The sequence below is a fragment of the Lissotriton vulgaris genome, chromosome 5 (assembly GCF_964263255.1).
Source record: "Lissotriton vulgaris chromosome 5, aLisVul1.2, whole genome shotgun sequence".
NCBI classification, from domain to species: domain Eukaryota; kingdom Metazoa; phylum Chordata; class Amphibia; order Caudata; family Salamandridae; genus Lissotriton; species Lissotriton vulgaris.
In genome coordinates, this window is record NC_141693.1 from 277,814,628 (window position 1) to 277,831,911 (window position 17,284).

Genomic DNA, 17,284 nt, shown 5'->3' on the forward strand with positions numbered 1-17,284 from the left:
ATGGCGGTAATACCAGAAGTGCTAAAACAGATTCAAAATGAATTCGGTCCAGAGCCCGCTTTAAATCTAGGTATGAAATTACTGAAAGACTTCAAGCAGGTCTCGGCTATATTATTAGCCAACATTAAAGGGGAAGCAGCATCTGTGGCGATTCGCCAGAAGTTGAGGGAAACAGATATAAAAGATCCTGTTGAGCTTGCAAAAATCATAGAAAAATGCTATGAAGAATTAGGTAGAGACAGCTTGGGTGGGAAACCAGTAAAACCCCAACTGCTCGAAAGCCCTGAAAAATTATTTATTAAAAATAATTTAAACACTCCTAAAAAGAACTGGGATGGAAATAAACAATCCACTCCCAAGGAAAAAGTTTTCCAGTCCAGAGGAAGGTCTCCTCGACGGAGGGAAAGAACTCCGACTCGAGAACGCCAGTCTCCCCAGCGGGAGCCCTCTGAGAAAAGATATAACCTTAGAAATAGGGATAATCTGAAAAAACCTGATAGATATCAAAGTATTGATACACGTCCCTCTCGATCTCTTCCACAGAATTCGGAAAGAAGAGGACGGTCAGACCCAGGAGAGCACACCAAGTCCAAAGACAAGGAACCTGCTCAAAATAAGAAATCTCAATTTCCTAAAAAGAAGGTAGCCAGTATTAGAGTAATCAACCATGCCGAGAATACTGAGGACACAGTTGAAAAACGGGGAGTGGGCATTGACAATGTTGGACAGTGCAGCAGAAATCAGTATAGCGCGCAAGAACTTGATGAGTCATCTGGAGACAGTGGACACGAATGAATACATTCAGGTTGAAACTGCCGACACCAGACTTAGCGAGCCCCATAAAATATACGAAATAACATTGCGTATGGAGGGTGATAAGACTAGGAAAATTAAGGGTCTATTTTGGGATAAGCTCTCAAAAGGCTATGATATTCTGTTAGCTGAAAAAGATTGGCCCCCGGAGTTTGTCAGGGAGTGCCCTCGTGGCGAAGAAGTGATTATGCCTGCCTTCTCGAATCACATACCGATTCCCAAAAAATATACATATGCAAGGAAATGGGCAGTAGCCCAGGCACCTGCATTGTATAAAAATCATGTAGGATGGGATGAGGACTCTCCGCCTCACAAAATCCAATTAAAAAGTGAACCAACTGCCCAACGGCAGTATCCCATAAAGCAAGAAGCTAAAAAACAGGTCAGGGAGATCTTAGATCAACTTGAATACCAGGGGGTGATTGAAACATGCACCTCTCAAATGAACAATCCTTTGTTTCCTGTCTCCAAGCCAGACAATTCATATCGTCTAGTTTTGGACTACAGACACCTTAATACATGTTGCAAAACCTTTGCAGTACAAAACTCGCATAGTGCAGCCCTAATGAATAACATAGTTAGGAAAAAATACAAAACGACATTAGACATTTCTAATGGTTTCTTTTGTCAAAACATTGCACCAGAAAGCAGATATTTGACCGCTTTCTCCGCATTTGGGTCACAGAAAAAATTCTGTCGACTCCCACAGGGGTTCAAGAACAGCCCAGGACTATTCTCAGCTAGGGTAACAGAGTTACTACAAATCTATGATGATGAAGCATTTTCTTACGTAGATGATATTTATCTCACAGATGACGACTTGGATACTCACTTGAAAAGAGTGAACACCATTATTCTTGGGTTCGCAGCAGAGGGTTACAAATTCAACTTTAAAAAGTCCCGAATTGCCCATCTGACAGTACTATTTTTAGGGTACGAATTATCAAGTGAAGGGAAAAGCCTAGCGGACAACTTCTTAGAGAAGTGCACTGTACTCCAAGCTCCAAAAACGCTGAAGAATTTACAATCCATTCTAGGTTTTCTGAATTTCGGAAGAACTTACATTCTAAATTACGCAGAGAGGGTTAAACCTCTCTACGAACTAATAAAACCTGATTTTAAACAAATCAATTGGACTCAAAAACACACAGAAATTTTGAGATCACTGCAAACAGACATGTTAGCAAAAACAAAATTAGACACACGTGACAACACACGTGATCTTGTAATCCGAGTCATCCCAGGAAGATGCGGATTCACATACCTAACCTCTAATGAGGGAGAAAAGGTACCAATTTCAATTAAATCTCACTTGTACACACAAGCAGAAAAAACATTCAGTCACACAGAAAGAACTGTGAACGCAGTGCAAATCGCATTAGCAAATGAACGAGAACTAGCACACGGCAAACTGATTAATATCCTTACAGCGGATTCCGCCTTCGAGGCGCTATTCAGCCCAGTAAACCTGCCTACAGTGTCACTGGATCCAAAATGGATACAGTGCATAGATTCTCTAGGAGCGGAAGACGTGAAATACTATTTCGCCCCGCAATACGAAGAACTGAATGATTTAGAGTATGAAGAAGAATATCCTCTGCCAATCGAAATTCTGCCTCTCCCACTATATGCCTGTATAATCTATACAGATAGCTCTGTACAGCATTTCAACGTAGAGAGAAAATCCTACGATGCAGCATGTGCGATCATTAAATGTCGTTGGCTGTGCGGTAAAATCAAACCGAAAATAACAAAAACTGAATCAGTAAAGTACTGTTCGGCTCAAAGAACTGAAATCAGATGTTTAAAGATGGCGCTCGAAAATGCAGAGCGCGAATTCCCCACACTTACAGTGTGCGATTCTCATTTTTGCGTCAACTCTTACAACAATAAACTGCAGAGTTGGATCAAAAACGACTACAAAGATGACACAGGTGCCACAATAAAGCATAAATTGCTCTGGAACGAGGTAGCTCTTTTAAGTAAAGAACTACAAAAGACTCACGTGATTCACGCACAGAGTCTTCAACGTGATGGCGTTCACGTTGCAGGGAATTCATTGGCTAATACAGCCACCGCGGAAGCAACTAAACCGGCTTCCGTAGCCACAAAAAAGCGTACAGATAAGTATATAGACGGGGAAACCATGCTGGCAGTAAAAACGGCCGTAAAAGGCGACTGTGCAGCACTACCCGTAAACTATCCACTCAATTATGCATACATAATCGATGCAAACTCCGTTCCTTTTGCTCGAATCCCTGGAGTGGGGGACAGAGTAATTCCAAACACGAACAGGAGAATATTTTTAATAGCAGACGCACATATGGGTTTGGGTCTGAGACACCAAACAATTAAGGTTTCTCTGACTGAATTACAATCAGTATACTGGTGGCCGGGAATGAGTGTAGAACACCAAATATATGCAAACAACTGTGAAAACTGCAATAGGGATCGCAGTAGCGAACCTTGCTACCGGCTACCAGTCAGAAAGAGCGTAACGCTGCCTGCACCCCAACCTGCGTCCTATTAATTAGTTAAGGCTAAAAGCACTTAAAAAATGAGGCCCCCAGCGCTCGGCTGACGCTAGAACGGTTATAAAAGATTTGCGAGTCTTTATCGGCACATACGCAATTACCACGTTCCATTCTGACCAGGGTCCTGCTTTCAGCTCTCGAGCCTATAAGGAGGCCATGGCTAGCATGGGAATTGGGTTGCGGTATTCTTGTCCGTCGCACCCCGAAGGGAATAGTGTAGTAGAAAGAAAAAACCGGGACATAAAGCAATCTATAACAGCGAAGGTATTAGGTTCAGGCGCTGGGTGGGTCAAACATTTAATAAGTGTCCAGACTAGTCTTAACAACATGCCAAGAAATTCTCTAAAAGGTTTCAGCCCATACGAACTATTGTTCGGAATTAGAATGCGAGTTCAGGACCTCGATAGTCAGATGTCAGTGGTACAAGAAGAAACAAAGCACTTTGATGTAAAGGATCGTTTGGCTGTTTTACAGGAACTGAATGAAACAAGAAAATCATTAAGCAACATAAAGTTAAAGCAACAGCCAAGTACCACTGACGAGGCACCACCCGCAACAGCCCCAGCAAGGCCTGTCTGGATTCCAAAGATTGGGGATCTAGTCAGAGAAAAGATCGCGGTTAAGAAGGAATTTGGGCCTTCTTACAGAAAAGCAGTACCTGTCTTGGCAGTCACCGGAACAAGATCAGTTGTGCTTCCGCCCCTTGCTGGTAAAAAGGAGAACAGAGTCGTGTCTATCGATCTGGTAAAACCACAAGCATGTGGCCTATAATCAACAGTAGGCCCAGTGGACTCCCAAGAAACAACAGAATACCCAAACTTGCAACAATCCAAGAGGTTCAAACTGAAAGACTAATCACATTCGATCAGCCTGCAGTGCACAATGAAGGACTATGCAATAATGCCATGGAACTCGTGCCTCTTGAAACACAGATTGAAACAGTTCGTCAAGAAACAACACCAGTCTACAATGATGTGGCATCAGATAGTGCTACCGAGAGACAGATTGAAAGAACAATCCCATCAATTGACAGAACTGCCTCTGGTTATTTCATCAACTTCGACAACTTCTCTGAAGATTTAAACGACCCCGAAGTAGTGCCAGAAACAAAAAAGTCTTTTAAAGAAAAAGCAACAGAACTCTTTCATCAACTGAAGGAAATCTACCTCATCTCCCCTTGGCTAGAGTTCTGGTTCGGTCTAGGTGTATTTTTCCTCCTGCTTTGGCTCATCATGGTACTGTGTTTGGGAAAATTCATTGAAGGAAAATATATTACAAAGGACACAGCAAGTCAGAACATCAACCTAGTCCTGAAACCACACAGATCATCCCACGTGAAGAAAAGAGAACTGTCAACAGTAAATGTCACAGCAATTCCAATACCTGGTGGGGTAGTATGGGAGAAAACAGACTATGAGATCTATGGTCCAGTCGAAATCCTGAAGTATCCTCATCAACTAAAGGTTTCCTTAAGTGACTTTGTGACACCAAGTACATTCTCTGATGATTGGGACTTTAATAGTATTAATGACATGATGTCTGATTTAGTAATGTCAGCTAGATTCACAGATCATGATTATTTACAAGGTTCATCTAGTTATGAGCAGTTATTCTGTTACACCCACTATGGGGATCATTACTTGCATAAATCTGCACAGCCTAGAAATGTTTTTATGTATAATCAATGGGAACATTGTTCTACACCACCTAAAAGCAGTTCTAAAGCATTTTTTGAGAAATTCAAATACTTCTCAGGGTTTAACACCAGTGATGCAGAAACGTTTTATTATAAACTGTTAGAGAAAACAGGAATGAAAACAATGCTGACAAATTCTAAATTGATATATTCAGAAGCATTTTATGACAAAATGATGACATTTGGTTTTGATTATTGGAAAAATAATATTGAAACGAAAACAATTTGGGATACAAAAGATTGGCAGGTGCAAGGCATTGAAGCACTATTTAGAACCTGCATGATACCTGAACAAATGTTATTTTTAAATGACACAATACACCAAACATCTTGTCTTGGCCTAGCTAAGATCAAAGACCTTAAAACACCGTCTATACCAAAGCCAATACCTGAAAATGTAACCGCAGATATTGAGTTAGGCGTGTCACAAATTTTACATTTCAACAGAACACATCCTGATTGGAAAAAGTGGTTAATCTGGCCTACAGACACAAATAGCTGTCAAGATAGATTCCTGAATAAAACACAGGGTTTAAAAATGACCAGATTAGACCCTAGATACTCCGAGACAACATCCAGGGATTATAACAACATACAGTGTAGGGAAACTCTGCCTAGAATGGCTAACTACATCCACACTGGCTGAAATTAAGCAACACTTGTCTTTATTAAAAGATGGTGCTGATTTGCGCGATTTCATTCTTGGACCACGCTCACAGCGTCAAAAGCGTTTCATAGCGACCAGCATCTATGCTGCTTACAACGAGGCTTGGAAAGTAAAGCAAATTGAAACTGCTGAGAAAATACGAGAAATTGATCGTATTAATTTGGAGAAATCACTTTCTTTGGTAGACAATGGGTTAACGACTCTGTCTTCCAGAATATATTCGTTGGACAATATTGTATCCTCTGCCTTTGATGTGATAGACAGAGATTTGCTAATGTTACAACATGGCCAGTCTCAATTACGCTCTATTATAGAATTAGGCTGGACGCTGCAAAATCTTCGTTCAGGCTATGTGCCTTGGCGTTTAATCAACACAACGTCATTATTTTCCAGTTTTAACCTTACTGATAAACAGATCAGTTTGGCGCAGAAAGGAGCAGACTATACAATCCTGAGCATCGAAAAACTCGAGAGATTACCATTGACAATGTCAGAGAGTCCTGTCATTGAATGGATAATACACGGGATTATCACAATTCCGATAACAACTTTCCGATTTAAAAAGTGCCTTGAATACATACCTGCTGGCCAGTATGAACAATTGGGTAAAGGATATGTAAAATCCGAATGGAAATTACCATACACTCATTCTTGCTATAGTGACAGCGACAAAAATGTATTTCTTAGTGGTGATAACTGTAAACACTCACTAAGCGGTATACTTTTGTGTCAGGGTATTAATTTACACGGAGCATGTGATGGAAATTCAAACAACCTTTCATGCCACCAGCTAGTCACACCTGCAACTCAGATAGAGCCCTTCTTTATGCAACTCGCAAACGGGAGTTACATTCTTAGAACGGATCACAGATGTTGTGGCCTGACGCCAGGGAAAAGTTATCTAATAGAAGTAACGTCCATGGTCAAATGTTGTATGCAAGCATTGTTCCCGAGCGGGCCTCCAGACATAGTGACTCCCCTCTGGCCTCGTCTGAATCTCTATTCTATACGAATTGATACATTAAGCAAAGTGAAATCTGTACTTTTACAGACAACAGTGCCTATAACGTCATCTAAAGAGACGTATGATCTTCTAGTCGCAAGGACGGCTACTGAGGTTCATGACCTTTTATCAACAAATTGCCCCGTGCATTTCGTAGAAATGTTCAGCCAACTCCTTAACATGTCTAGTGCAACAAGCATCCCAGGCATATTTAAGACAGTCTTTACGGGACTGCTAACACCCTTCCAGGCAATTTTGGGAATCTTTCCTAATTTTGTGCACTCCATTTTTGGCGGCATACCATTATTTTTGGGACTCGTCGCAGGGATTCTATTTTTGACCCTCCTGCTTCGTTATGGCAAGCCTCGGCTCAGACATAGCTCCCATGGGAATGGAAGAGACAATCCTAGCAATGCGCTACCGGGACAGGATAACTAACGTCCTCGGATTGGCCAGGCTGAGAGATCTAAACATGACCTGGTTCCTTTCATTCAGACCAATATGGCAAAATTGCATTTTACCTGTGCTACGGTGTATGCTTTGCGGCGATGAATGCGTGTTGGACATCTGTCTTTCACTTCCATCAGCAGTACCAATGGACGTCGATACTTTGCTCAGTCCAATAACGGCTCACGCATTGTGTTGTCCCCAGCGGCTACCAATCCTGATGACGGCATTTGTGGAGACTCCTGTACTACAGCCAAGTGGTAACAGTGGAGCGAGTGACAAAAGCAACATCACCCAGGTACAGCGAGCTGTGAGCATTGCTGCTCCCGAATATGATGACAGCAATCATTCTCACACCTGCCAAGTTACAGCGCTATCTAATTTGGTTGAACTATCACCTGAATTTGTAGACCAATTCTTTGAGAGCCTGTCTGATACGATGTTCTCACCCGTAGAGAAACAATAACTTTTAGAAGCTTTCCGACACACAGCGTTCCATGAACTCTGAATTCGGCCTTCAGTTTTGATCAACAAAAACTGCAATAAGCTTTGGAAATCTATTTCTCCCCGTTCAAGCAATAATTCTTTGAATTGGACCATTTTTCTAATATTGACCTTTTTTGGCACGAACAAATTCTTTGCTTAACGTAAAAACTATTCTTAGAGAACAGAAGCTTCACACTTCTATTTCTAAACACATCTAGAGACATAACAATACTACACCAGCCTCTAGCACACATGTTATTACAATGCATTTTTATGTGATGATTTATCTCGCATTTCTTCTGTCAGAGATACTTCATGTGTAATTCTTTTTGCATAATCGTTCATTGATTTCATATGCAATAATTATTTGAATGATTTCTATGCTTTAAAAAAAACGTACAGTACCTAAATTCCATGTATTACAAGTACGCCTATTTCTAATGCATTTATGTATTTTGGGGTGGGCAATGTTACACATGCATCTAATTGCTTAGTTTTAGTAATTTTGATGGACATTAACCCGTGGAGTGGGTGTTGCGTGTTAATCTAGGTTCCTGATCGATACTGTGACCTTTTGCCCCTATTCGGCTATAAATCCCTTTATTCCCTATATTGGCATAACCGTTCAAGTGCGATTTTCTGAAAAGTCATCTCTGGCCTCACACGAACAGAGCCACATTCCAGCATGACTCTCTGCTACTTCCTTTGCGACCAATTAGTGCAATGACAGAGCAGCAGTCACTATCTGATATTCCTAGATAACACTCCGAGTTCTTCAACAAGATAAAAACTTAGCAAACCTGGAAATCCCCGCTTGCTATGTTTTGATTAGTAATGGAACTCTAATGAGCAACTGATAACTATCACTTCCTAGTGACATCTTTAATTGACGTCTTATGTCCAGCAAACTTGCGTCAAACCCGGCACCTGTCAGGTATAAATATTACCAACGTTGCCTTAAGCAATGTTCGTTGCCTGTTGCTGATGCCAGCTGCCTGCATGACCCTGTGTTGGTAAATCTAGCACTCTGTCGCTGCAGCCTGCTATCCTGTGGTGGTGAAGCTGCTGATACCATTATCGCCGCCAAAGCGCGACCTATGGTGCAGTACGCTTAAGGAGCTGAACAGCCGTCCCTCTGCGAAGACATCCAGCAGATTCCAGCTGCCCGCGGACGCTGTCCCCCCTCCTTCCTCGACGCGCTGAAGAGAAGCCGCTGCCTTTCTCGTGCAGAGAAATCCAGTCCCGGCGCTTCCGGTTTACCCTCGCGGGTGACTGGGATATCGAGAGAGACCCCTGAAGGAGATACCAATCCTCCATCATTCTATTCAGAGGTATGGTGTTGACTAAACCCTTAGACGAGAATTCTTGAAACAAACCTTGGCAAAACCAACTTAACTTAAGCTACTTACTTACTCCCCTTTTCACGTGTTAGGCTTAGGTCAGGCACACTGGGGTAGGCTTAGTTAGAAGCACCAGTTGAGTATGTTAGCCTAATGTATATATGACTGTATATATGTTTTATTACTTTTAAACCATTGTATGGCTAAGAAACCATATCAATGCTTTTACAGTTCTATTTCGCAATACTTATCTTACTGTATGTACTTTTTATAATAACAATTATTGCAATTGTGGCAATACATTTCTCTTGTACGAGAAGAAATACTGTTCAATAAATGTTAACCCTTTATTGACAAACACCCGTCTCTCTATTCTCTACATCTCGTGAAAGTAAACTGCACTAGACTGACTGAGTGAAATACATGTCTATTGTTTCACACGACCCTAGAGATTGACTCTTGATCTGAGGAGCAAAGTTGTCATGTTGCACGGTTGTTGGAAAACTGAATCCCTTCTTGTCTGTGCCAAGGAAGCTGATCACTTCCTATGCAGAGAAGAAAGTTTCCAGTGACCTCTGAGCTAGTTGGTAACACAACCCAATTAAGTTTAGCATAGTCAGTGGAGGCCTGGAATATAAGCAGTTCCACGTCGATACTACTGTTTATGTTATTCCAATGCGCAGGGCCTAGTGGGAAACTAGGAACTACACTACACTGCCTCTAAGCCTTCCTAGTCTGGCATTTCAGGCCCATTCCTCGCCAGTGGGGGGCAGGGTCCGCCATCACCTTCCCCACTGGCGTACCATCACGTCGGACAGGTAGGTGCTGCAAATCGTCCGAAGGGGCTACTCCCTCCCCTTAGAGGCGACCACTCCAGCCATGCCACCGCAGTACCACCGCATGTCGGGGGATCACTTGCAACTTCTGCAGGAGGAAGTTACGGCCCTCTTGGCCGAGGGTGCCATCGAGTGTGTTCCTGGGCCAGAAGTAGAACGTGGTTGCTATTCCCACTACTTTCTGGTACCCAAGAAGGGCAAAGGAGGGCTACGCCCTATCTTGGACCTACGGAGCGCCAACGGCTTCCTCCGGAAGGAGAAGTTCAAGATGCTGACTTTGGCTCAGGTCCTAGCTGCCCTGGACCCAGAAGACTGGATGGTAGCCTTAGACTTGCACGACGCATATTTTCATATCCACGTCCTGCCGGCGTTACTTGCGGTTCACGGTAGGCCACGAGCACTTTCAGTTTACCATGCTCCCCTTCGGCCTTACCAGCGCCCCTCGGGTGTTCACAAAAGTGATGGCGGTGGTTGCAGCTCATCTGCCAAGATTAGGGGTTTCAGTCTTCCCCTATCTCGACGATTGGTTGTTGAAGGCGGGCTCGCCCCAAACAGTCGTCTCCCACCTCCAGACTACGGCCGACCTCCTGCACCAGCTGGGGTTCTCCATCAACGTGCCGAAGTTCCAACTGTGCCCCTCTCAGAAGCTCCTCTTCATCGGAGCGGTTCTGTACTCGGCGCAGTTTCGGGTTTATCCTCCCGAGCTCCGGGTTCGGGATATTCAGGCTCTGATTCCAATCTTTCAGCCTTTATCCCGGGTCTCGGTCAGGTTGACGCTGCGGCTACTGGGGCTGATGGCCTCCTGCATCCTACTGGTGCATCACGCCAGGTGGCGGATACGGGCTCTGCAGTGGGACCTGAAGTTTCAGTGAGCCTTGCTTCAGGGCAACCTGTCCGACCACGTCCTGATCTCGGAGGGCGCTGCAAGACAGTTGCAGTGGTGGCTCACGAACCGCGATTGGGTCAGCGGCAGATCTCTCTCCCTTCCCCAACCAGAGCACGTAGTGGTGACAGATGCGTCCCTCCTGGGTTAGGCGGCATTTGGGAGAGAGGGAGATCAGAGGCCTATGGTCAGCGGCGGAGTCCCAGCTCCATATCAACCTTCTGGAGCTGCGAGCGATCCGGCTTGTACTGAGGGCATTCCTTTCCGCTGTCCGGGGAAGTGTAGTGCTGGTGTTCACGGACAACACCACCGCCATGTGGTACTGCAACGAACAGGGCGGGGTGGGGTTTTGGTCCCTTTGTCAGGAGGCTCTGTGCCTCTGGACATGGCTGGAAAACCAGGGCGTCACCCTGGTGGTTCAACACCTGGCAGGTTCCCTGAGCGCCAGGGTGGACGAACCCAGCCGCTGGTGTATGATGGATCACGAATGGTGTCTGAACTCGGACGTGACGCAAGGTCTCTTTCAGCGATGGGGAGAGCCTTGGTTATATCTATTTGCCACTGAAGAGAACACACAATGTCCTCACTTCTGCACGTTGAAATTTCCATGGCGGCACTCGCTCGGCGACACTTTTCGTCGCGAGTGGAACTACGGTCTGTTGTACGCCTTTCCGCCTATACCACTTCTGCCCAGAGTGCTGAAGAAGATCCGGCGAGACCGGGCCCAAGTCATCCTTGTGGCTCCGGATTGGGCACGAAGATACTGGTATCCCGAGCTACTCAGCATGTCAGTCGATCCCCCGTTTCGTCTGCCTCTTCAGGAGGACCTTCTGTCTCAGCAGCAGGGGACGGTCCTCCACCCGAACCTGTCCAGTCTCCACCTACATGCGTGGAGATTTAGCAGCGGCAGTTGAGGCCATTTGACTTGCCTCCTGAAGTCTGTGATGTGATTCTGGCAGCCAGGCGTCCCTCCACAAAGACGATATACGCCTGCAGGTGGAATAAATTTGCGGCATGGTGCACAGCAATGACTGTGGATCCACTCTCTGCCCTTTCAGAGGTTCTCCTCCTACTTCTGTCTCTCGCCCAGCAGGGCTCTGCTCTGGGCACTCTTAAGGACTACCTCTCAGCCATTTTAGCCTTCTTAAAGCTTCCTGATCAGCCTTCTCTTTTCAAGTCCCCTGTTGTAAATAGATTCCTGAAAGGCATCACTCGCAAGTATCCTCCTGTTCCCTTCGTGATGCCTCAGTGGGACTTGAATCTTGTTCTGACGTATCTGATGTGCGCTCCCTTTGAGCCTCTTCATAACTGTCCTCTTAGTCTTCTGACTCTTAAAACTGCATTCCTGGTTGTCATCACCTCTGCCAGGAGAGTGAGTGAGCTCCAGGAGCGATCTTCTAAACCTCCTTTCCTCTCTGTCCATCCGGACAAAGTTGTTCTGAGGACTCGTCCATCTTTCCTGCCCAAGGTAGTCACAGCCTTTCACATCGGGCAGTCCATCACTTTGCCCACCTTCTTTCCGCCTCCGCATCCTTCGGAAGAGGAAGAGAGGCTCCACCATCTGGACTCAAAACGTGCACTCTCCTTCTACCTAGATCACACACGCCAGTGCCGAGTGGACGACCAGCTCTTTGTGGGTTACGTGGGCGCGAAGAAGGGACGGGCGGTGCACAAACGAACTATCTCTCGTTGGGTCGTATTGTGCATCAAGGTCTGTTACTCTTTGGCTAGAAAGGAGCCTCCTCTTGGGCTGAGGGCCCATTCCACTCAGACCACGGCGGCTACAAAGGCCCTGGGTCAGTCCCCTTGCAGGACATCTGTCGGGCAACTACGTGGGCCTCGCTGCACACGTTTGCTCAACACTACTGCCTGGACGGCCAAGTCCGGAGAGATGGTTTTTTCGGGCGTTCTGTTCTCTAGGACTTTCTGGTGTGATCTTGGTATGCAGTCCCACCACCGGGGTTGGTATTGCTGGGGTATCTATTCTAAGGTAAGGAATCTAACACTAACCTGTTTCTTTCAGATGCACAAGTTACTTACCTTCGGTAACGATATATCTGTAAGAAACAGTAGTTAGTGTTAGATTCCTTACCGCCCCACCCATCCTCCCCATTCTACGGACCGATATTTAGGGTTAAGGTATTTCCCTTTGAGGGCCCTAGTTTCATGGCACCAGTGTCGGTCTCTGTCATGGCTCTGCGTTCCTGGCGCGGAAAGCTGTGTACAAGAACTGATGTCAGTGCGTGAGGGCGGCGTCTAAGTTCTCAGACTATGTCATCCTGGCGATCACTACGCCGACAATGGGTGCGGAGCCGCAGAAGACGCCTACCGTCGCAAAGGGGTACTGCTATGCAAAACTTTCCGGATCCAGTCTGACGCCTGGGGATAGTCTAAGGTAAGGAATCTAACACGAACTACTGTTTCTTACAGATATATTGTTACCTAAGGTAAGTAACTTGTGCTTTAAAAAAAGAAGCAAATGCTGAGCCATTAGAAGAGACATGAGCGCTTAAATTATTTTCTATTTCTCTTTGAATAAAGCATTTCTTAAATTTTTTTTAAGAAATTAAAAACAAAAAACATTGTACTTTCAACATGGCTGTGTACGGTCTAGCAAGAGATTCATGATTAAAAGGCAGTGATGTCAGCATCACACCAGGGGGATAGCTGCGGCTAAGCATCTCAGTATGGGTGGTATGGCATGTAGGATGGGGAACAGACAGAAATACAGACACAAATGAAATAAGGTCCGCTAATTCTTTTACTTCTTCCTTTAGCAATGCAGTGGATTTAGTATGTGCCTTTTTGGTTGGATATATGGAGAGAGTGCCGAAGACTCCGTGATCTGGCTCCACATTCAAATACACTACGAATTACTATTAACAGACAGTTCCTTGAACTCTAAAGTTCAAAGTGGAAATTAGTTGCCATCTGTTTTCTATACTAGGTCAGATTCCTAGTAACACAGCTTAACTCCATACCACTTAGTGCTTCCCTACTTACAGATCTTTTTTACAAGCGCGCAGATGCACTGCATTTTACAAAATTTGCAAAACCATTCCACAAAATCTTAACACAGTTTTGCAGACGAGACGAACTGGCTGTACCCGAACCTTTTCTTAAATTGAGGCTTAATTAATTGTCCGTCACAACACTCAGTTTTAGGGTTCTAGTATTTACATAAACTGCTCTTGCTTCTAATTCTCTAACTCTGCTCTTTGGTTCTGGCCACAGAAACGCTTCATCAAAGGGCTGCGGCAGTACGGCAAGAACTTTTTTCGCATCAGGAAGGAGCTTCTGCCCACAAAGGAAACGGTAAGATCTCTAGAATGAACCCCATCAAGTTACTGTGCAATAGAAATACAATATAAGTTTCTCCACAAGTACCTCTAATTCCGCAAAATAGTAAATTTTACATTTGATTGACGTTCACCTGAACCTTCACTTAGTGCCCTGCTACCACACACATTACAGTAGCCGTTATGTATGTATATATTACATATGTGTATTTAGAGGTGTGTGTGTGTGTGTGTATATGAATATTGACAACCAGCACATTTATATGGTGTGCATCACACTAGTGTCTCTTGGCTCTGGCCTTGTATACATTGTGGCCTTGAGTCAAGCAGTGAAAATATAGGGCAGTAGGAAACAAACTCCTAAACAAGCAAAATCAATATTATCCTTTACTGGCACTGATGCTTGTGCACATCATTTTCTGCTGCTTTGTTTTTGAACTTTGTTAGAAGACCATTGAAGTGAGGTTTTCAACTCTGTATTTATTTTAGAAATGCTTTAATTGCCTTGTATTAACACCACATTTATACTTATGTAATTTTTCTTATGAAATAATTTTCAAAAGGACATCATAACTGTTGAAATTGTTACGAATTCCTAGAAGGTGTCTGAGAAGGATACTAAAGGTTCAAGGCATGTGTGCTGTAGGTACACATGCTTTGCATACTCCTGCCATCTAGTGCTGGGTCCGAGAGTTTGCGAGTTGTTTTTCTTCGAAGAAGTCTTTCTCAGTCACGAGGTAGAGTGACTCCTCCTTTCAGTGATAATGCGCATGGCCATCGATCCCAGTGTTAGATTGTTTTCTTTTCGCCATTGGGTTCGGACGTGGTTTGCGGAGATTGTTCTTTTCGCCATTGGGTTCGGACGTGGTTTGCGGTGCTCCAGTTCGACACTGTTCTTTGTGATCCCGTCTGTGCGCAATTCAGTGTACCCTCATCGGTATTGTTTCGTACACGTTCATCCAAACCGGGGCGAAACAAATCGGAAACCTCTATCTTCAAGCGAGAAGACCTCACTGGCGGCCTCCGGGCCTAGCTGTGTCGGTTTACTTCCACTCCGTTACACATTATCGAGTCTTCTGCAGATGCAACGGACTCTGTTACAGTTCTGTCCTCTATGCCACTCTCAATATCCACTCATCAGCCTGCATAAAGTCTGCAACTAGTGCCTTTCACTGGAGCTCAAGGAAGAACATTGCGACGCTTGTTGGTTGTTCAGATCGAAAATGACTTTGCTAGACCGTCTAGCTCGACAGAGGGACATGCAGCAGCAGAACATTGAACACACCCCGATGTTTCTGGATAAGATATCGAGCAGGAGGAGATGGAAGCGTCAGTAGCGAAGAGGAGCAGGGACTCTCCAGCCAAGATTCGGATTCTGAACTAGAAATTGAGCTAGAGCCCGAAGACATTCCAGCCAAACAGGGTGCAGTGAGCAACAAAGCCCCCTTGCCCACAAAACTCACTACCACCAAACAAAAGGCTTCTGGGCCACCAGTGCCTTCGGTTCATAACCGGCACCGAGATACTGCTTCCAACGCCCTGCCCTCAGAATCGGCACCGAAACAGCACACCAAGCCTTACGGCCTGGGCTCCAGCTGAGACAAAACTCCTTCTTCACCGAAACTTTAGAATCCAAAGGATAAAAAAGACAAATGCAGTTCGGCACTGAAACCAAGTGATGCTCTTCAAAAGCCTCCAGACCAATCCTAGAAGCTATGCAGGAAAAATTGGATTCTAAGCAAAAGAAGATTTACATTAATCCAGACACTGGACATATATTAGCAAAATCAGTAACATCTTCCAAAAGGAAAATTCCTTCAGAGGAAATAACCTACAAAATCCCTCTAAAAAAGAAGGGCACGGCTACAATCCCTTTCCATCCTAACCCTCAGTCCCCTCCACCATCTTCACCATTACCATGCTCAAAACCGTTAGACGTTATACCACAGTGTTTTCTACATACACAGCCTGATATAGAAGATGGGGGTGACAAAAGCCCACCACCAATAGATCTATGGAATGATTACAATACTGATCTATTTATAGACAAAGATCCTGACTTATACCTTGCAAAGCCATCACCTCCTGATGACAACACATAATACTAGGAGTTAATTTCACAAGGAATCTTTAGAGGAGGACTTTTTATTTGAAACTTTAGGAAATACACATAGAACAACTCAATGTTTACCCAGTTTAAAAGGCATGATACCCCACGATGATATTTTTAAAGACCTTGTATGGGTACGTATATTAACACATAGTGTTGACAAAAAATACAAACCTCCACCGTCTGACCCAATTTTTATTAGGGGGCAATTACCTTTCAGTTACTTAAAGAGCAAACGCACAGACTTCAGCAGATGCACCACATCCAGACAAAGAGTCTAAATTAATAGATGCCTCATGTAAAATATTGGCTGCACAATTCGCCAACCATTGGTGTATAGCCAACACGCAAGGCCTATTAGCTATCTACGATAGGGTCCACTGAGACGAATTGAGGAATAACTCTAATACCTCCCAGGAGAACATAAGAAAAAAAGGACACAAATTAGTGCAAGAGGGAACATTTATCTCTAATTCACCTATTAGATGTGCACTAGATGCTGCTGATACTGTAGCAAGGGGAATCAATACCCAGCATTCTTAGGAGACGTGTGGCTGAGAATTTCTGGTTTTAAACCAGATGTACAACAAACTATTCGTAATGCTCCCTTCGATAATTATCTTTTTGGACCTCAAGTAGATGAGTCACTTGAGAAAATGAAAAAGGCTAAAGAAGAGCACTCCTGAACACCATCCAATAGAAGCTCCTTCTGACGCTCATTCTATAGAGGAGGATCCAAAAGTAATTCCTCAGATCCTAATGTGTCCTCATACAAATCAAACACACAATCCTCTCCATCTAGAGGCTTCTATAAAGGCAGATATAGAGGCAGCAATTTTAAAGGCAGTGGTAAAGGTACCCAAACATGCACCTCCCCATCTCCCAACAAACAGTGACTTCCCGATCATTCCCCTGGCCATCTTACACCAGTAGGGGGAAGACAGCAACAATTTTTCCCCATTTGGCAATCAATAACGTCAGACAGATGGGTATTAGACATTATCTAACATGGTTTTTGCCTGGAACTTACCAGTAACCCTTCCAATATTCAACCTCACAATCACAAACTTTAATTATAACACCAACAGCTCCTCAAACAGGAAGTACAAGCTCTTCTAACAAAAGGATCTATACAACCAGTTCTAATACAACATCAAAGGTTAGGAATTT

The 17,284-nt window shown here is 44.3% G+C and overlaps 1 protein-coding gene across 13 annotated transcripts in view; it reads left to right on the forward strand.

Annotated features, from left to right (window-relative positions):
- RERE (arginine-glutamic acid dipeptide repeats) overlaps positions 1–17,284 on the forward strand; it is a 1,284,697-nt gene that overhangs the window by 854,372 nt on the left and 413,041 nt on the right. For all 13 annotated transcript variants that reach the window (XM_086921406.1, XM_086921411.1, XM_086921410.1 and 10 more), the window contains one exon: positions 13,940–14,020. In XM_086921406.1, the coding sequence (XP_086777532.1) occupies positions 13,940–14,020 (81 nt within the window). The remainder of the gene's footprint in view (positions 1–13,939; positions 14,021–17,284) is intronic.